Here is a 22,551-nt window from a genome sequence, read left to right on the forward strand (position 1 = left end):
GTAATGTCTTTGATCCCAACAGTGAAAGAATTCCTATTTCCTTAGCAACTAAATGTTTTCAATTTACCTGAAAACATTAACAAAAATGCTTTAACATTTTAAAAGTTCCACAATAAAGAATAAAAGGCTTAAAAGATAAATAAATGGCAGAACTATGGAAAAAGTGAAGATCTACGAACACTGACATTTTGCTTCTGCTTCATCCTGCAATGTGAAGACAGCCACAAATCACAAATTTGTCTAACAAATTCCAATAGTTACCAAGCCCTGCATGACTTCTGTTGTTTTCAAATTCAGAAGCTGAAAGATCTGTTAGGTCATCTTGCCTATTCTCCTTCTCAGCTCAGGATTGCTCCCTGTGGCATTTTGCACATTTCTACTCAGAAAAAAATTTAAAAAAAACAAAAAAAACAAACCAACCAAAAAACACAAAAAAGGGACAAAAAAATAAACCCCACCAAAACAGTAAAAGATGCAATGTGCAAAATCAAGGGAGATTCTCATCAAGCACCATACAGCAATAAAATGTTGGTAATGAAGATGCTATCAGATTGTGTTTTATATGCATATTTACAACCCACTGGGGGGGGGGTGTTTACTAAAATACACTCCTAAACCCCACACTGTGTCTCCAGATCCCTTCCAAGCATCCTATAAGTCCCAGGGTCTCCTGTTCTCCTCTTACGTGTGCAATACTGAAAAAACTTCCCTTATTGATATATATAATGATATATTATGATATATTGATATTGGTGATTTCCCTTACTGATATATATTATGATAAATTATGATATATTGATATTGGTGATTTCCCTTGTTGATATGTATTATGATATAATTGATATTGGTGATTTCCCTTATGTATTATGATATATTATGATATATTGATATTGGTGATTTCCCTTGTTGATATACCTGCTGCTCCCACAAAGCATTCTCTCCCAGATAAGCTTCTCCAACTTCTGACATTGTCTAGAAGGTTTTTGGGGGTGTACCAGCAATGTGAAAGCTGAGAAGGCATTCCAAGGCCAAGAATATGTGGTTTTCTCAGCACTTTGCTCTCAGGGAGCCATTCCAATTGCTTGCTGAGTTCTACACTCAGTGTACACACTGTACACTCAGTTCTACACAGTGTTTTCAACAGAACCCCAAAGAGCAGCTAGATGATCCAGAGAGCCCAGATATTTGTTTTGCTCATGAGTTTGAAGCCACAAGAATTTACACCTGACTAGCTCTAAACACAAAAGAAAGACTGCAGGCTATGACACTTAGTAGTAACAGGATAAATAAATGTAGTTGCAGCTGCACAATTTTGCAGCAAGTGTTCAGACAGACAAATATAACCAAAAAAAATAAAAGTTCCTCATTCACTGGAATGAAGTGGATGGAAAAGAGCAGTGGAAAAAACAATCGTTCCTTTTTTCTTTTTTTTCCAAGTACAAACTGCACCCATGAACACTGTATTATTGGATTTTAGTCTTCAGCAAATTGTAGCATGCTGCTTTCTGTAAAAGGAAGTCTAGGTCACATTTTCAATAACTGAAAGCCAGTCAACTTAAAAATATAAATTACTATTGTGACCTTATTGCCATTTAAAATACTTCAAATTAAAAATTAAAAAAATTATTATTTCAGAATGAAATGAGTGCAAAAAGTTGATTTGATTAAAAAAGCAACCAATTCATTACATTTAGAAACAGGAAGGTTTTTATGATAATACTATGTTGAAAAAAATCAGGAATTAATCTAATACTTCAAATTCCCTCCTTCCAATCAGCTCAAACTGCAATAGAAATATTTTTTGGACTGTAGTTTACCATCAGAAGCCAAGATCCAGCACGAATAACTTTTTATTTATGCTCTAATGTTGAGCAGCACTAGTAGCCCAAAGTAAGGGCTGCTGTTCAGAAATGAGTGAGGGGTCCAGGCTTGCCCTGCAGACAGAGCTACAGGCAGGAACAACAACCCAGCTCCTCCCTGCAATGCCAAAGTAGAGTTGGGGGTTTCAGAAAGTCCTAGGGGCCTACCTTTAGGTGAGAGAAATGTATTATAAGTCATTTGCAAAACCTTTCTGCAGGCTTTGCTTTTAGGGAAGTGATACCAGCACATTTGCAAACTAATTTGTCACAACAGGTCCATGGTAAAGATGTGACTTACAGGTATAACTGCTTAAAAGGATTAGGAAATAATTAATGTTTAATAAGCTTCAGGCATTTTGTTTAACAAAGAGATTAAGCATAATGCCAAATAAGCTTTTTTTTCCTTGTCTGTTTGTTTGACATATTTGCTGCTGCATGTTTTAAAGTTATTTAAGCACAGTTAACTAAACCTGAGGTAATGGCAAGGCTGCCAAGCACAGATCTACTGCTCCTTGCTTGGAAGACAGGCATCAAAACCAGCTTCACTTTACTGGAGAAAAGCTGGGAACACCAGTAACAATGCTTATTTACCTGGTCTGAAAGTAAAGCACCTGACCAGAAATAACTCAAAAAAAAAAAAAAAAAAAAAAAATCAGGCTGCACAATAAAATCAAAGACATATATTCATATATTTAACTGCATGTCACCAAAGTGCCTTGATTCTTTGACATTTTGGATGAATTGATGTTTCAGGCAAAAAGCCAACAAAATCCATATATCCAGTCACCCTCCCTTAAAGAAACAACCAAAGGAAAAAAAAAACCAAATAATAATAAAAAAAAAAATCAAAGTACATAGGGGAGAGCAGAGAAGGTCAGAAGGTTTGTACTGAAGGTTCATATTTGAAGTTGCATTCTATAAATTAAATAAGCAGGAAAAAAACAAAGCCTAGAAAAGGCATGGCAAGAACTCTGGGATAATGAAAGGTTTAAGAAATAGGAGGAGATGAGTGAGAAGAGATTAAGTGTGTGCAAGAAAAAGAGAAGGGCAGAGCTGAGTTGTTCAGATGAAGCGATGCAGTTGAAAGACTCTCCTTTCCAACCTTGATAAAAACTGATTAATAAGTTACAGAATCCCACTGCCTGACACCTCAAACACCAATCCATTGGGTCATCTCCCAGTGGAAACTGGCAGGAGCAGAGCATTGGAAGGAAACTTGAAGGAAAAATCTCTTGAAAGTCCCACAGCCCGTAGAAGTCCCAAATAGAGAATCCCAAATAGAGCAAAGAGAAGAGGGGAGCTGAGGAAAATTGGCTCAGATGAAATGATAGAAACAAAGAGCAGCTGTAAATCCTAATGACAGAAATGCAATTTGCAATCAAGACATCTGCTAAAGGTCATTCAAGGACAGGACCCAACAGGAAAAGAGAAGTACCACAAGGAAATTTAAATTCTGTGAGTTCCTATGCAAAGGGGGAAAAGAGAGGAAGAAAAAATAGCAATACTGAACAAACATGATCATTAGTCATTTTATCAAAGATCCTGTTTTTCTTTTTTTGACTGACATGTTTTTGAAAAGCCTTGTCTGATAAAGAACCCTACATGTCACTTAAGTTAATCCTTCAGAAAACTTTAGCTGAACTTTTGAAGTTATTTTGAAAATTATATTCACATTAAAATGGGTAACACAGAACACGGTTAAATTCCTTTTCTCTATCAAAACAGAGGACTGATATAGCAACTTCATCACACTCTGACATTACTTACTTGGGAAAGAAATCACCAGAAAACACTACCGTGAACCCAGAAAGAGGAAAGTTGACAGTGAGTGTGTTTAGACTAACAAATAAAAAACCAAAAAAAACCATGGAAGTGAAACTTGCAAATTCACACCGAACAGAATTGATTTGCAAAAGTGCCAACCTACTATGCTGGTATTCTAAATAAAAAATTACTTAAAGAGCTGTTTATGCTCAGAAGATGGAACAGATTTTTGCAGAAATTATTCTGCCTACATTGTGCAAGATACCAGAGCTGATGACCATAATGACTGCTCTGTTATAATGAAAAATACACCAACATATTGCCCCTGGCATTCCACTTATTCTGCACTTACAAACCTTCCATAGGAGAAAGTGAACAAGCTGCACATCTTCTACTAGCTTATGTGTGTATTCAAAATGGATTTTTTTTCACCAGAAACAACAAAAAACCCACATATGCCTACTTTTACATTTTCACTACTGCATTTCCTGTATGGATTAAATCACATATCTACATTTCACACACTTCATTCCATCAAATATTGTCGTAGTTAGAAAGGTGAGATAAGGAAACACACTGTCCATGAAACTAATATCAAGTTCCTAATTCAAACTTTAGAGTTTTTGTTTGTAGAATATATATATTTTTAATATGAGAAGACATTATTTGCCATATACTTTATGAGAACAATGTACTAATTTCACCATACAATGGAACAAATAAAATTCTTGCAGTAAGACTCAACTTAAATACCATTGACCAAACAACCTTTGAGCAAATTACAGCATTAGAAAAAAAAAAAAAAACACTAACAATGAACTCAGCAATTTCAGCCAATTTAAACATCTAGATGAGAAATTATCATCAAAACACCCACCAACCCTTATTTGGATTTGTGAAAAGTTCATTTTTTAATGCTTATGTTTAGAAAGAATTGAGGATTATACAAAGGTTACTTACTTATCTCCAAAGAATTTTCTCCAGAAATCTGCAGCATCAGCTTTGGTGATACGAAAATTGTCACCCTGGAATTGTCCATTTGGAAAAATAGCCTTGATTTCTGCTAACATGTGGCTGAAGATGAGAGACAGCTTTGTAAGGTTTCTCCTGCAGATAGAAATGGGTGGGGAAAAAAATCACATCAATTCCTTCGAATTTAATAAATGTAATCAATCTTTCAGTATTTCACGTATCCCATGTATTTGTATAACAATCACTATGTGACACAAAAAAAAAAACAAAACACTGAGCTTTCAACTGAAAACACAAAGAAATACAAATCAGTAGTTTGTGTTTCCATGGGCTTCTGAGGACATATTTATCATGTCTCCATGAATATAAAACCACTTTTTGGCAACAGAAAAATTCAAGTTCTCAACTGCATATTCAGATACCTTTCTTGTGCATTACGCTTTTGTGCTTCTATTTCGTTTACTCATTGCAGAAGCAAGAATTTATACTAATTAGACAGCTTATACATTTAAAAAAAGCCCAAATGAACAAAGAAAAACTACCCCACATTCAAAAACCTAAAACTATAGTTTTGTATGTGACAACAAACCTGTTTCATTCTAGGTTTCTAGAAATATAAACATGGCATAGAAGTAGATTTACTGCTTTTTCCTATGGTAGTTTTATTATTTTTACTTTTTCAGCTTTCTCTTAGTGTATCTACTTCTTGTTCTCCTTTCAAATGCTGTCTAGTAAAAACTTGCTTTCACTAGCATATTATAAACAATCTAACTTGTTGAAAATAAAACAAAACAAAAATCAAGCTTTTTTGCTATTGTCTCATTTTTATACATTTTCCAGGCTTGTATCAGCTAATCAAAAATTACTTAGCTTTTGGCACAAAAATCCCATCTAGTTTACTGCAAAGAACAAATAATCCTTAAATGCAAATAATCCTTTTGTACAGAAAAATCTGTAGGAAATGGTGAGGAGAGGAGAAAAGAAAGAAGAAGGAAACTTTATAAGAGCTTATGCCTGAAGATTCCTTGATGCTCCTTGCAGGAAAAAAGAGGGCCATTTCCCAAGCTAATATACAAAATAAAGGAGACTTGAGCAGTTCTGATGAAGGATTTGTATTCTTGTGAATTCCACTGGAGTATTTTAATGTGTTAGAAGTGACCCATGTATGTCAAGCCAGTTCAGCTTTAACCATTTCAGGTATTATTTAAAAATGCCTCGAGTAATTTAATGAAATTAAGCACTAAAATGCTTATCAAACATGTAATTTAAAATTAAAACTTTAAAAATGTATTATTTCAGAATACATTTAGGCAAAAAGCCAACAAAATACATAAATCCAGTCACCCTCCCTTAAAAAAACAACCAAAGGGAAAAAAAATACAAAAAAAAACCCTATCAAAGTGCATACAGGAGAGTAGAGAATTTTAAATAAATTCAAACTTATTCTTAAGTTCCTTGACACATGGAAGTATTAAGATAGACATTTATTTTAGCTGAACATATTTCCTCAATTTAGCACTGGGGTTGCAATTATTCCAACTACATTTGTGAACTTTGTTCATAGAGATTTCTGTGGAAGCTGTGTTGCAGATTTACTATTGGTTTTACTACCAAGAAGATGATGATAAAGTTGTTGTGAAAACATAGGTAGTTTAAAATAAAGAAAGCAAAGTGAGTGAATATAATTCACTGAAAATACTTCACTCGAGAGAAGAATGGCTATAGGGCTGAGTCATTCAGAGCCCTCTAATTCCTTCAGTAAAATCAGATGTCTGTAATTAGGATGCTCAATAGTTCCTTGCTATCCCCCTTCCTATTTCCTTAGTATTTTAATTACACCCATGTGTTCTTTATTCTTTCACTCCTCAGAACTCAAGGCAGAGGAGCAAGAAGCAGCTTTTTTCATGTGGCTTCCTCAGCCTGCCCTGGACCCAGGATGAAACAAGCAGCTTTCTGCACTTGGGACAGATGGGAACACGACTCGGTGTGAGTTTGAGCCTTGCCTGGAACAACCAGTATCCCACATCCACGTGCTGTGCTCAGGGGCTCTTTTTTGGGTACCAATTCACCCAAATTTGTACCCAAATTTGAGCTTGCTGGATGAGTGAGGCTTGAGCCCTGCAGTGAGTTAAGGGATGAAGTCACCAAGGGCAGCTTGCGCCACCCAAAAATAGCTCCATTTAATCACAAATTTCTCCCTTCCCTCTTAGAACAGCACCAGGCACTAAGTGCATCAGGACATTTTTGTTCCACTATACAAAATTGTAAGGAAAATAAAAAAGTAAAATTATTTTTTTGCTTGTATTTGTGTAAACTTCTTTTTATGTGATGGCAAAGGTGAAACTCAAAACCAACTAGAAGCTTGTCTGTGCTTGAACATATATCACAGCATGTACAGACAGCAAGAGATGATAAATTCCTGGAAATTTATATGCAGGACATCTGGGTTTTTTTCTCTTTAATTTTGATTCTTACACTATGAGATCATTATCTCGAGTCCTTCTTTGGTATCAAAAAGCCATGATAAATCATGCCTCAATTTTTCACTCACATCTTTTTTCTTTAGAACCACAAAGCACATATTGCACCATTTTTGCTCGGATATGCTTATGTAGATAGCAGACCTCAGTATCTCCTTGAGGCAAAGACACAAAGGTCACTGATTTCAGAAATGGTTTTCAACAATTTGGGTGCACAGATGATGGCACTGGGGTGGGCCAGTGACTCTCCCTCTTGGGGAATTTCACTTGCCTGATGATGTCCATCCATTTCAGCAATGTACTTTTCCTGGCTTGGGGAGGGAAGAATGTAAATGTACTCCATTTACCACACCTGGCAGTCTGTGTAGCTGCATTTTTCAACTTAGGTTGGCTCCCTTCCTTCCCCCATATGAAGGATGGAGCAGTGTCAAAAATCTTTTTCATCTTACTTTCCATTCATAAGTTTCAGGCATGGTATTTAGATCCTATTCGTTTGAAAAAAAACAAAAAAACTAAACCCATCAAGGTCTGGCAATTTAGTGAATAATTCTAATAGAAGCCAAAGAATTGTTTGGTGTCAGCACCTATTTTAGGTCTCATTGCCAGCATGAGACTGTAAAGAAAGCAGCCTGCATCTCCTGCAGTAACAAAGGTTTTCTTCTCCAGGTCACAGCAAGGACTGGTGCAGTGGCAAAGGGACAATTGCAGATAGAGATAAACTCCAGAGACCCTTTGACTCACTGGATCCCAGCAGGGGAGATATCCTCAGGGATCACATTGGAGCTACAGCTCAAAATAATCCAAATTATACACAAGCAGTGATTTTAATGCCTCAGCAGCCAGCCTTCAGGGCTTAAAATTCTAATATACTTTTGCTGGCAACCTTGGGCTGGTTAGAGGTGGAACTTCTTTCCTGAGCTGTGGAACAGAACACAGACATTTCATTTCTGCACAGAAGGGATTTCATGCTGATGAGAAGGACCTTAACTTTCTGAAATTATAATCAAACAACACTTCTTTTTACAAAAGTGAACCAAGATGATCATTCTCCAGTATATAATAGCTACTGTGGTAAAATATAACAATATGTTAGTACTAAATGATGTTAGATCAACAGCATTTTATGTTGCACAGTATAGGTTCTCATCCATTGCAACATACCCAGCACCCCCTAGCCTTTTCCTATGATTTAAGCTTAGATTTTTGCTGTCTTCCTTTCACTGAGTCAAACTAATGCCATAAATCACTTGTAGAACTTGATTTCTGAAGCATCATTTTGTCAGTCATAGTCTATGGTTTGTTGCCAACCATTTTTGTCCATGACAAATCTACTGAAGAACCAACGTGGTCTGAATCAACTCCAAAACACCTAAGATACAAAGAGTAAAAACTTGTATAAACTTGTAAAGATCTAGTGAATCAGTATAAACTTGTAAAGATCCACTGAATCAGTAAACATCTTTCAGTTAATGAGAAAAAATGCATTTTTTTTTTTTTGCATTTCAAACATAAATACACAAAGCAAAGCATCCATCTGTGCCCTGGTTTTTCAGAATTACTGGATGTCACAGACAATAACCAAGACAAAGTAATTTAAAAAATACATACTTGTTACTCCTGCAAAAACTTGAAAATGTTTATATCTACCTACATACTACATGTACATATAATTTCTGCTTTCATGACTATATATTACTATGCCCATGAAAAAAAATCATTTTACAACTACAAATATTTCTGAAGAAAACCCTTCCAGTCTGGAAAAGGACTATGCATATCTCTGCAGTTACTTATGTAATTCCAAAAATTATTATAAAATTATTATATTGCTGGATTTCCTTCTTCATTGCATCTAGAAAGTGTTTAATCTTTCTGCATCCACATTGATACACTTTGTTAAACAATCACCTGCTGTAATAAGCTATACACCAACTTTCCAACTCATAATATATAACTCAATCACCTGGCATGGAAAAACAGTCTTAGAGTTAGAATAAAATCTGTTTGGCAGCTAAGAATATTTATTTTCCAGATAGAACTTTCACATAAGTACAGCAAACTACTCCTAAATAACAGATAATTTCTCTATAATCATTTTACAGAGTAATCATACAAAGACAGCTCTCTTAGCTGGCAAAACTGCATAGGAACTAAGATGAAAGAAAGTTTGAAATATGAATTTCATAAGGTGAATTGTTTATTTTGACTTCTAAAAATCCGCCCCCCCCAAATATTAAAGCCTCAAAATCCAAAGCATATGTACAGAGTCATTTCACTTAATTAGTTCTATTCAAAACACATTTCGGATCCATATGCTTGACTGTGGTAAAACACAAATATTCTACATAATACATGTTACTAATCCAAAGGAACAGAACAGACTCTTGTGATTCAGGTACAAAAGAAGGAAATGAAGACCCATGTGCTGAGCTCTGTCACTCCACTCTCCCAGAGTTCAGAATTTAGGTTTTGTGATTCAGATTTCCATTGTGTGAAAAAAGCTCTTTACAAATTATTTCCCATTTGTATTTTGCCACCATGAAGACAATGAGAGCTGCTCATAAAACTCCTTTGACAGATGAAGCTACTGCCATTAGCTACTGATAAGGGGACTCAAGAATGCACTAAGTCCAGAACAAAATACAGAAGAGAAAAAAAATCAGAAGAAATATGTGAATTTTTTAAGATCTCCAGAAGACATAGGCTCAAGACTAAAAATTATACATGGTGGTAGTGGTTCACTCTTGATAATCCAGTATAACCCTGACTCATTCACCCTCCTTCCTCTTACAGAACTTCCCTTCTCAGAGACAGGAAACATAGGAAAAAGAATTAGTAAAAAAGCCCACAACAACAACAAAAAAAATCCACAACAAAAAAATCCCTCCCAAACAATAACACTTCCACAAGAAAAAACAAACAAAAAAACCAACAAAAACCCCAACATTTCTTTTTTAGAAATCTACAGGTGTAGAATGCAGTCAGATAATATGAACAATGGAGTCTTCCTTAACACTTTAGAGGAAGCAAAGGAAACCAAAGGTTCCTGTCAACAGAGATAAAAAATGCCTACCATCATATTTGGCAATCACAGCAACTCTGCTTCTGTGCAATGATTCTTTTTAAAAGCTATATAAGGACAGGGTATTGTTCAGGGACCAAAGTAGATGAACCTATTCTTGGGATGAAATGTCCCTGGGACTAACAATAATCATGAGCTCTATTTCCTCCTTGTGCCACTGACTCATGGAAGGAACATATACAACTAAACTTTGATGTGCTGTAGTATTCTTTATCTGTAAGAGCTGCTCCACAAACAAAACCAAAAAAACTGCCTTAAACATGGCAAGCTTCAGCCAATAATTCAATTTATCATATATTAAGCAAAAAAAAAAAAAAAAAAAATTGTAAGAAACTAACTGAAGTCAACAATTCCATTTCTTTGAGTCCTGCAGGAGCTGGGTTTGTTATGGGTAGGAAAGCAGCATCCTGCCTTGAATGGCTCTTCATCAGCCCCTTTGTGTCAGACACAAGGATGATGGTACAAGTCTGTGCTATTCACAATGGATACCAAAAGGAAGAAATGGCAGACTTTTGGTAAGGATTGGACAGGGATGATTTGGAAAACAAAAAGCTGATGCCAATGCCACCTTCAATTTTCCTCCATCTTTCCCTTTGCTTAGAAATCATTTTACATTGATACACCAACTTTCACTAGCAGCCTGGTTCCTTTTGTTCTCATATTTTAAAAAAGATATTAAAATGGGAGAAGGCAATGTTGAAGAATTCAAAATTTCATTTCATCTTGTGAAACTGCTTATCAGCTGTCATTGCTTTTAAAGCAGGTATTTACTGCCCAATTTATAACAAAACTGAGAATTAACTTAATATACAGCAGCTTAGTAAAGAAAGTGGAATTTAAACAGAGAGGAAGGAAGAAGGCCAGGGTTTTTGTCACTCTATAACACTCCACAAATTGATGAATCTGTCTGCTTACTGCTCCATCATTTGTGAACTGGCATGCCACTGTGCCACCAACATCTCCTGAGCAAAGTTCTAGCCAAGGATTATGTTTGCATTTTGCTAAACAAATGCTCCATACAGCAGCAACCATGAACAGCTCTGGTCAGCTGAGCTTTAGGCTTCACAGTCCAAGTTCTGAAAATTTCATTTCTCCCAATTCTGTCCAAGGGGCATTTATCCACACAGATAAATGTCCCAAGGTGCTCCTAAACCATTTTCATTTCTTTCCTCACTAGCCCTCTGGTATATGAGGTATCAAATATAGCCATGAAATGAAAATCTAAGGAGTGCTGGCAGGAGTAAGAAGTAACAAAGGAAACACACTCTACATAAAGCAAAATGTGAGTTGTCAAAAATAAAGAAGTGCGTTGACAAGCTCAAGATTTAATAATTCTGCTCTTAATTATTATTTCTAATTACTTATGCAGAAGGATAGAGGTTACAAGAAAAAAAAACCCTCTAGAGAATGCTACTCTGGCACAATTGGCATAAAAGTGATCTGAATATTTACAAGTACAAATACATTGTGAAGGATAGTCAATCCTATAATGTTTTAAGCAGCAACATAAACTAAGAGCTAACAGACTTATTGATTTTACTACCAAGGCTTTCAATGGACCTACTAGTTCATCCTTACAAAATACATGATTTATCATCCCTAATGTAACACATACAGAGATTTAAAAACCGAGCTGGACACTGGCTGTTTAGTTTTATTTTCTACTTTTTAACAGTCTGTTGCTTTTGCACTGTAATTCCACTCACCAGTAACAACATGTTCAAGCAGTGTTTGCTTTCTCCAACCTCCGTGTGTCCATAATGGTCCAATATTGTTTATCTGAACACTGACTTAAGTCCAAAGCCTAATATATTTATATTTATATATGTAAATATATAAATAAATTAAATACATAATTTAAATATATATATTTATATTTATATATTTAAATATATTTATAAATGAATCTGAAGTTGTCACAGAATTCTCCAGGAGCAACAGTAAACTCAGTCTTTGAAAAGCTGAATTAATTCACTGAACAAAGAAATACAGAAAACTTGTTAAAAAACGTGAATGAATTAATGTGAAACATAGAAGACTGAATCAGCATCCTGTCACCATCTTCCAAAGGCTTCAAGTGGAAGGGATATTCAAAACAACACTTGGCCAACTTTTGTAAAAGTTTGAAAAGCACGAAAAAATTAAACTATAAGGAGATGTATTAAACACCAGGAACAAATGTGCCTATATTGCAGTTGCTATCTAAGTGAACATCTCTTCTATGCATTCAGGCCTACCCAGGCAACAGAGCCATGGAATAAAAAAAAGTCTCATACTGTATTTAGGGACAGTCAAAATGTACAAATCCAAAGGGGATCAACCACAGCCACATACAGAATCTTATTCCTGGCAATTCTTTTGAGACCTTACCTTCTCAGTTATGATTTTGTTTTCGTTTGTATGAGTGGTAAGAAGTGAAGTAGTATTTTAACTGATCAGATAAGGGATCTAAAGAGAAGTTTTAAAATAACATCCACTTTCTTGCATTAGGTGTGTATAGAAGTACCAAAACTGCTGTGTTTTCAGAAGTGCTGTAACCTGCAGTGCTTAGTACCTGCTGTGTCACACATGATTTCCACCGAGTGCAAGTCAACAATCTGTCCCAGCATTCCTAAGAGCCTGGCCAAAAAGGAATTTTCCTGGCTGAGCTGCTTCTGAGACTTGATCAAGAGAAAATACTGAGCTGCACATTTTGCCCTAGAATTGAACTTTAGAAAAAGTCCTTGGATTTTACTTTTTGAGCCTCTTGTGCATCATTACTTCTATTTATTTGTTCTGTGGCAGTGATAGAAGCCTCTCATCAAAAGCAGAACTGTTTTACAAAAACTAACCCTCTTCATTGCATGTAGCTTCCTGTATCATCATTGAATGAGTAGAGAAACTCTCCAACTCTACACTTTAACAAATATATTTTTCACAGACCTTCAAATATATATAGGAATTTTGACCCTAAGCCCTGAAAGCAGAATCCATGCAGGCAGACACTCTCATTACAGCATTCTAAGTGTTGTCACTAAAGCATTCTAAAAGTATTTTAGACCACATGAAAACATGTTATTTATTCAAAGTGGAAATCCAAGTGACAGCTACGTAACCCATCAAAACACAATAATCAGACTTCAAACCACATCTCAAGTTATTGAGCTCCTATCAAACATATAATAAAAATTTCCATTAGATGCACTCTAATCAAATCCACCTGAAATCATTCACTGAAAATAATTTCAACATTACTTAGAGCTGAGATGCAGCTAGTTTGCAACATTCAGGTAACAGAAATCTGTGTCCCACATGCACGTGGCACAAAAATACACAAAATAAGATCTATGAAGTACTGAAACTGTATGTGGGTCTCAGAATAATCACTGGGGTTTTATTTACTGAGAGACTGTACAGTGACTTGCATTGAGAGAAGAAAAGGACCATCTCTGGCCAAAACAATAAACAACCTGCCCTGTTCCCTTTCACACACACCCTGAGGCACTCAGTCACCTGGCCTTCTGCACATGAGGAGCACATCTAAACCATTTAAATGCAGAAACATCGCTGCCACATTGATAAATTAATAAGATAAATGAGGAAATTTATCTGTTCAGAACAGCAGAGAGAAAAATCAAATCCTTGGTTCCAAAATGCCACTTGAAACGATGCCATGGCCATACATACTTATGGCCCTCAAGGATCAGCCTGTATCCAACAAGACAGGAATAATCTGGCATCAATGGAATACAGCACAGACCTTGGTCAAAATCTAACAGATTTTATAAGATGTGTGATTTCACAGTAGCTAGAAAAATAATAGAACTGGCTGAAATATTTTCATCAGTAATTTGGACAGTAAAAGCAGGCACTAAAACCCACAAGGATATGGGTAGACAGACAGGTGTGTTTTTCATGTAAATAGAGGCAGAATCTTTGCCTTCAGGAAATACTGATGTCTAATCTCCAAAAATAAGCTGTCCATACAAATCAAACTAAACCATTTTGCCTCTTTACTCCTTATCTCCCATGACAAGGAAGAGAATGGAATGAAAAAGATTGAGATGTTGTTTTGCAAAAAATTACTTTCCTTTTTTTGGTCTAAAGTACAAAAACCAATGAAGAAATTTATACCCTGATCTGCTTATTATTTTTTTTTTTACAAGAAGCAATTCAAAGGTTATATGGCTGACAGATAACTGTAAATAGCTGCAGAGTGACTGCACAACAAAAACAACAGATGTAATTCAATATACATGAAGGTATAATGTATTTGAATGAAAAATCTTGACCTGATGTAGAAAGTGGCAGGCTCTGAGCTGTCCATTGTCACTCAGAAGCAAAATTTTCAATTATGATAGGTAATTCCATTAAAATATCTGTTCCATGCTCATCACCAATAAAAACCCACATCAAAGATCATGAATTATTAGCAAAAGAAGAGAGGAAAAAACCCAGAAAACATAATTGTGCCACCATGTAGAAACACAGTCGCTTGCTATCAAACCAGACATAGAAGAAACAGAGATAATAGAGATACACTGAAAGCCAAGTGAGGTTACCAAAGATAAGAAATGGATACAAACTGAGGAGGAATGAAGTTTGGTGGGACTCTTCACGCTGGATTAACAACCACAGAGGAACTCAGACAAGAGATCTATAAATTGCAAATGACATGAGGAAGATGGATGAGGACTGACAGTAACTAGAACATTTAGTGAAGGTGACAGGAAGCAAGCTCAAAAAATCCCTAATGCACAGAAGTTGTTGCCTAAGGATACTGAGGAGGCAAATTTAAATAGGTTTGAGGGGAAGCCGGGAAAACACCAGGAAGAGCTGCTTCACTGAAGGTTACAGGAGTAACAATGCAAAACAGGTTCAGGAAATCCCTTAACTAAAAATGGCCAAAGGCTGAGGGAGTACTAGGGAAACATACTAAATTATACCTGTTAGCCCCATTCATTCTTCCTTAGGTATCTCCTTATGCTCTCCACTGAAAACAAGAACGACTGTATTCAGATCAGGCTCTGACTTAAAAACAAGATGCAGGAGTTACAAACCAAAGCACATGGTTCACAGGTTACCCCCAAAGCTCTTAAGTTATTTCACTCATACAATTTGATTGCACAGAACTTCTAATACCTGATGACTCATAAATTAATTTTGGATGCCTTGGCAAATAGAAGCATTCGACTGTTGACAGCCATTCTTTTTCACCCCTGTAGCAGAGATTAGAAAGTTGAAGTTGCCCAAATCCCAGCCTGTATCATGAGTGTGGCTACGCAGCAGGAAAGGGCAGGTGGTGGAGCAGCACTGCACGAGGCAAAGCCTGAGAGGAGGAGCAGGGTTGGTGTCCTGGGTTATAATATTGGGGTGTATTCCATTACTTCTCTCCTTATCTCATGGCTCAGAGGTAAGTCCCTCCAGGAGGAGCTGTTCTTTTAGCCACATGGCTGATAAGATCACAGCATTCTATTGTGAGATGCTCTGCCCAGAGGGAGGAGCCAAAGATGCCATCAAGGATATAAGTGGGGTTGTGCAGACAGCAAGGAGATCCCCTCTTCCAGAGGAACAGCTGAGACCTTCTCTGCACTGCACCTCCAGAGGGAAACTCCATCAGTCTGGGGACAGAACCAGATCTGCCACCACCGCCCCAGCCAGCGAGTGTCAGGCTGTATCTCCAACTCTATCAGTGGTTCTTCTTTTGTGCTGTTGTATGCATTTGGTTCTTTGTTGCCTTTTTTCCTAATAAATTGTATTTCTGACTTAGAGCCTCTCCCTGGTTTTGCTTTTCAGAGCAGGACAGCTGGCCAGGAGCAGAGCCCTGTTCTGTGCTTTAAATGCCAGCTGCAGCAAGGACCTACAAAGGGGACTCACCAACACTGTGAGAAGTGCTAAGAGGGCTGCTGGTGAAACAATCACAGATGCCAAGATAACCAGTTTCAACAGTGAAAGCCAAGTAAGATAGCAACCCTAAAATTAGATGAAGAGGCTCGTAGAGGGCAAGTGTCCAAAGAGAAAAGGTTACTACACCACAGCTGCAGTGGAAACTTCCAAATTCTGAGCACCAATGTGAAAATCTGTATGTTTTACTTACCGCTAAATTTTATCACACGCAGGCCATTAGAACAATACACATGAACAGAATCACAAATTGACACAAAATACACTAAAATTCCTTCCGGTAAAAATAGTTTTTAAGGCATGAAGGTTCCAGGAGTCACACCTTAAGAGTTTACTCCCCTGAGACACCACTTGTGCAGTTTTGCCTAGCAAGACAGTTCACTTTGCTGCTTGCAAAAGTAAACACTTTATGCAATTATGGATTCCTGGAACAATCCATCAGTCTCTGAAAACAAATTGCTTTGAAACAGGAATGTAAACCTAAAGACAATACTGGTCTTCCCTCAAAGACTGGAATGTAAACCTAAAAACAATACTGTTCTTCCCTCAAACATGGAAGCATTCCAGCTCTTGTTACCAAAGCAAGTAAGAACAGGAGATGGGAATTGAAACAAACAAAAATCTCTGGATATTAAGACATCCAGCTGCAAATTTCTGATCACACTTTTTTTCATGAATCATCCTCAATATCACTGTACTAAATATCCTCACCACCTGAAAACACTTATATGAAGATTATATGAAATTATACTATCTTTAGTGTGGTTTAGTTTCCCAACACTTCAATTTCTCTAATTTCTTGAATGCTGTAGCTAAATTAAATATATAAATATACTCTTAAGAGCCATCAGGCTAAAACATTCAGAGCCAAAAATATATTCCCACTTCTGTTTTTTCAGATCTGCCATCTTGGAATAGGAAAAGAGCATTAGCTACCAAAGTACACCACGTATTTAATCATCCTTTGATACTATGAATAATGAGACAACTGTTTAGATCTGAAGGGAAACAGAACTAGAAAACTAAAACTGCATTCCTTCCATCTCTGGGAAGCTCAGAGCACCAGGTCCCACAGCAGGTAGCCTGCTGAGGTTTGGCACAGTTTGAAATATCCTTGACAAAGAGCTTCACTTGGTGTGGCACATTTGGTGTTGGAAGACCTTTCACCCTTCTTAGCAATTTTAATCCCACATAAAATACATGTGACATGAAGTGAATGACAAATACTATTGCTGTGATCAGCAATATCTGAGTTACTAGAAGAAACGTTTGTGATCAATAGTTATTGTTGGCTCTTACAGTCAAACTACAATGCCTCTGTCCTCCAGTGACTGAAAAAGGATCATTACAAAAAAAGAACAATTACAGCTAACTGCAAGAGATAATGCTGGAGAAGCTTGTGAAGCCAATTTGAAAAACATCTCAATCTGTATCAGCAAAAAGACAGTCCTTGAAAGTTTTTGTACCCCAAGCCTGCTCTGTCCCTGGACAGCTTCCCAGAAAAAGCAACGTCCTGTCCACCAGTTTCCACCAGAAGTCCCACAGTACTCCTTCAACTCCTCCTATTCCCTGATGGCTAAAAGTAAATTTTTCATCTGGCTCCCAGAGAAGAGATAGGAAAGACTGTGAGAGACAGACAGGAAAGGGGAAACAGAGAAGGCAAAGGCCAAATAACTATCCTGGAGCTTCTTATTTCCCACCCACCAAGGACATTCCACAGCCCCACAAGGGAGAGAGCCCCTTTGCTACAGCAAATAAAATAGCATCTGACATGGAGCATTCTCTTACAGAATGTGCATCCATGGAAAAGGCTGATGCAAAACATGAAATATTGCATTCAGGTGTTCATAGTAGTCAAAAGCCCACTGGTAAACATTTAGAAAGAGAAATGTTACCCTGTGTTAATGTCCCAACACAAAAATTCCCAAAGACTTCTCCCGAGAGCTTGAGGATTAAAAGGCCTGGCTAGTATGTCATAGTGACTCATTGCTTAAATCCAGAATATTAAAAGATAAGCTAGCCAGAAGAAACTTTACTTTTGACATAAGTGATGTTAATTAAAAGGTCAAGAGATCTAGGGAAGGTATTGAGAGAAAAAGCGTATGAGAAGGACATTAAAAATATATATTTTTATAAAAGGTGGGGATTAAAGGAGGATAAAATAAAACCCTTTGAAACCTGAAAATCAGAAAAGGATGAAAAGGTAGAAATGAAAAGTGCAAAATTTATGTCTCTAATTCTTCTTTCAGAACTTTATAGTTCATATTTTCCTCCAGGTTTAGTCACCTTAATTGCACATATGATTCACAGCAGGCTCCCTTGCTAGTAAGAGAAGATTCATGATTAAGAAGGCACACTAAGTTTCAATTTCAATAGCTAAGACCTCAGTATATCTGAAAAAAAATATTTCAGTCAAAATGCACAAGTATGTGAAGAATAACTCTCAATTTGATTTTTCTATTTCTTGCTTTTTCTACAGTCTGGCTGAAAAGAGTCTAGTAATAACAGCAACAATGTACTAACACTGAGCAGTTCATCAACATCTCACACTAGTTGTACATAATTCTCTTAGGAGAATATGAAAGCTATTTCTTTCCAAAAGCAAGCCCTTAGGATGTGTTAGGACCAATATAAATAATTTTGGATTCAGACTGTGCTAGGCAGCAGTTTCAATTTGCAACATTACTCAAAGAATCACAACTGTGAAAATAAGAAAATGTTTTTGAAGTACTTAATTCTGAAGAGCCTGCTTTAGCTTCCCTTAAATGTTTTTCATAGTATGTTTAAGGAGAATGCCACAAGGACAACAAAGCTTCTTTTGGAAGAAAGGGCATTGCTAAATAAATCATTTCTTACCTAAACTCTCAGCTCACTTAATGGTAAATTTGAATGACAATGAAGCAATGTGTTCAAGAGGATTGTTTTTCCTACAGATCAAAGTTGAGCCCACAACTACAAAGCTTAATCAGTCAAAATGGAGAACAATGTTCATCCCACCACAAATCTGGTGCTATATTCAGAATAGATGGCCCAAATTCTACCTAGCTTTCTGAGTGCTTATTTTTGAAAATTACAGATAGGAAGGCCCACTGAGAAGCTACAATAACATTTAAAAAAAAACCAAAACCAAACAAATAAAAACAAACAAACAAAAACCCCAAAACAAACAGAAAACAACAAAACAAAACAAAAAATAAAAACAGGAAAAAAAAAACCAGCACTACATGCCTTTGATCTAAAATTATGCTTTTTGTCCAGGCAATAGGACTGTTATAGAAAAAACACTTCCCTTGTTTTAAAAAATAATAAAATCATATGCATTTATGCTTTGCTTCAATAATTATTATATCAGAGCACATTATTTTAATAGTCTTTGACTTTTTACTACTAAGATGTACACTATCTCACAAATCTATAGAACTGCAAATATATCCACTTAGGATAAACCAGAAATTTACCTCTGCTTGCTCAACAACTTTCTCTGTTAAAACAAAGCCAGACTTATATTTTTTTGTCTAAAAATTAAAGGTTTGAAAAAGCTTTGGATCAGATATCTGTCAGGTAAATGCTAGAAAGAAGCTTCTATAAAACTTGACTTAGAGCTGACAGCATTCTGTGACACCATAAAGTTGAGACCTTTTCAACCTGCAGATTTAGGAGATAATGGAAATACACAGAAGATAAATCACCATATGAGTTGCTGTTTTAGGGCTTACAAACACCAATGTGTGTCACTGAAGCATTAGTTTCATTAGCATTAGTCCAAAGACAATCACTCAGCATTTCTCAGACTGCAAGAACTTACTCCAAGATCCAGCACTTAAAGTGGCACTATTATAATAAGAGCCACAAGACCTCTAAATCCATCAGGTTAAGTGTTAAGGGACAAACACTTCATCTCCAGTATTAAAAGTATCCAAGCCTTGTATCCATGAGTTAATCTGCATTAGTTACTGTTTTATAAACTCCTAATCCAAACAAATCTCTAATTTTAATGAGCTGAACTATGAGGCAACCTCAGGCAAGGGTTATGCTGATTTTATTTGACCAAAGAACTGTGTTGCAGATACCCTGCCTCCACCAGAGTTTTATTTGAAGCAAATATCTCACAACAACTTCCCATCAGCTCATTAGCATCCCCCACCAACTCCCTCAACAGCAAAGCCATCTTTTAGATTCAAATAAAAACCAGAAACCTTCTTTTCATAGGGGACTACAGCCTGCAGCAGCTAGCACGATCAGCTGAAAACTTGCCCCCTGCATAACAAGCATTAAAAAGAGAGAGGTTACAAGAAGTGTCACTCTATTATCTGTCTTCCGACAACAAGTAATAAATCCTTTCCCTAATTATGAACCCTTAACTACTGACTTTTAAAATTATTAGCTTCCAGTGTAATACACTGAAAGAGTAACAAGGTTCCTCTAAAGATGGTGACAGGAAACCTGAAAGACCAAAAACATTTCCTCAATTTAAGAATTCCTCATCCAAAGCTTCACTATTCATACAGGTTTCCTGGGATTAGTTTTCTCCATGATGAAGTTTCAATTTGTGGTGAGGGGAGAGGTATCCTGAAAGGGCTTCCTGAAAGACCTTCAGAGTAAGTGGTTTTTTTCTGGAATACCCTTGGGCACTTACTGCCCCTTGCACAGCATCTTTTACCCTCTGGATACAGTGCAGCTTGGCAAAACATCTCTTCAACAGAGAACAAAAGACATGATATTGGTTATCCTTCATTACATGGGACAAGGTCATCCTTTTATTACAAAATTCATACAAACCATAATACCAAGAATATATGCAATATATGGTGGGATTTACCTGAAACCCATGTCATAAAAACAGCGTGCTATTTCAGTGTGATAAATGTCACATTAGCACATTACATAACAAAAATAACATTCTCTTCTATTCCTAACTTTATATTATCTGCCTAGTCTACCACATTCACCTTTGCCCTTTGGTATTTTCTTTAGATTACTTGCATTAATTTTAACATTTATTCAGCTGACGTGAAAGGTATTTTTCAGCTACAAGTAGGGGTGAGGTAAGTATCAGCTATCTATATAACTAAAAAATTAGTTCTGTCCTGCATGCCTTTTGGCACCACAGGGCATTGAGATACACACACGTGTGAATATATATATATATATATATTTATATGTAATTGGCAGGTAGCTTAGAAGGTGGTGCTGGGTTAAATTCTGAACTCGATGGCCTCAGAGGTCTTTTGCAACCTAAACCATTCTGTGTTTCTATGATACAACAACAGCAGGCTACTTCCTCTCCAACACTGTGAACAAACTGAAGTGAACATTTGTTTGTTAAGACACTCAGACCCCAGACACATTTGGAGTCCTGCCCCCAGTCCCATACTTCTTTTCATGCTCTCAGTTGCAATTAAGACTTCTTAGATGCACGACATGTTACAATCAGATACCAATAATCCATTTACATACCTCGCCTCAGATTACACTTTTTGTCACCTAAGGAATGAAAAGCTTTCCCTTGCACTAACCATAAATTATTCTGATGCTCTCTGCAACCAAAGCAACTCAAAGAAAAGGCAGGATCAGATCTACTGCTGCTACTGCCTGCCTCAAGCAGGGTTCCAGCTTGGGCAGTGCTCATCACACAGGGAGAACAACCCAGTCCAGTTAAACCCTCAACTCCACACAGTCTTTGCTGCTTCTTTCACAAAAGACCATTTATTATGTAAATAACTCAACTGGGGGCGTTCATGAACCTCTGTGTTGCAAGACAGTAAGAATTTGTGTTATAATGAACAGCTTGAACAGTCTTTGCTATAATCTCCAGCAGATGCACGGCCAATGTTGCTTCCCCTATTGTAAGAGAGAGTGAAGGCAAAGATATTTTTTTAACAAGACTACACTGGCTTGTGTGTATTACCTTGTACTAGGAAATAAAACAGGGCTAGAGCATGAGCAGCCCTAGCTGCAGGCTGGTCCCTTGCCAAGATTGCCCCAGACCCACCAGACTTGACTCTCCCTGGCTTGAGAGAAATAAATGTCTTTCTAGACACACAGATTATACCAAACCATGAGCCCTGGGGCTCATCACACAACGAGCATAAGCCCCTTTCATTAATAAACACAAAAATGGCCATCAGTGTAAGAATTGGTCACCAGGGATCCAACTCAGGAACGTTCTTAAGGCTCGCAGACAACAGAGAAACTCAGCAACTGTGAAAGAGCAAATAAAAAGGAAGGCTAAAAATATCAGAGTTAACCTGCAAGAAAAAGCTAATGGTAATTCAACTCAAACTGCTGTAACATTCACTTCTGTTGAAGAAAATATGTCAGTTGTGAATACCAGCATGTGTACCCAAGAAAAAAAGTGCAAAGGAAGTACAGACTTGAGTTTTTAAATAGAAGGCAAGAAACAATACAGCATGCACCTTTTCTAATAAAAATGTACCAGAAATTTTCCAGTGTAAAAACCTGAATATTCACTCTCAAAAGCGCAAAGCCATTTCAGCAGTTGTTGAAAACA

At 36.7% G+C, this 22,551-nt stretch overlaps 1 protein-coding gene across 5 annotated transcripts in view; it reads right to left on the reverse strand.

Annotated features, from left to right (window-relative positions):
- The window catches only part of CBLB (Cbl proto-oncogene B), a 127,988-nt gene that overhangs the window by 57,450 nt on the left and 47,987 nt on the right, over positions 1–22,551 (reverse strand). For all 5 annotated transcript variants that reach the window (XM_021534897.3, XM_021534896.3, XM_021534895.3 and 2 more), the window contains exon 4: positions 4,584–4,730. In XM_021534897.3, the coding sequence (XP_021390572.2) occupies positions 4,584–4,730 (147 nt within the window). The remainder of the gene's footprint in view (positions 1–4,583; positions 4,731–22,551) is intronic.

This window comes from Lonchura striata, chromosome 1 (assembly GCF_050655825.1).
Source record: "Lonchura striata isolate lonStrDom1 chromosome 1, ASM5065582v1, whole genome shotgun sequence".
Classification (NCBI taxonomy): Eukaryota; Metazoa; Chordata; class Aves; order Passeriformes; family Estrildidae; genus Lonchura; species Lonchura striata.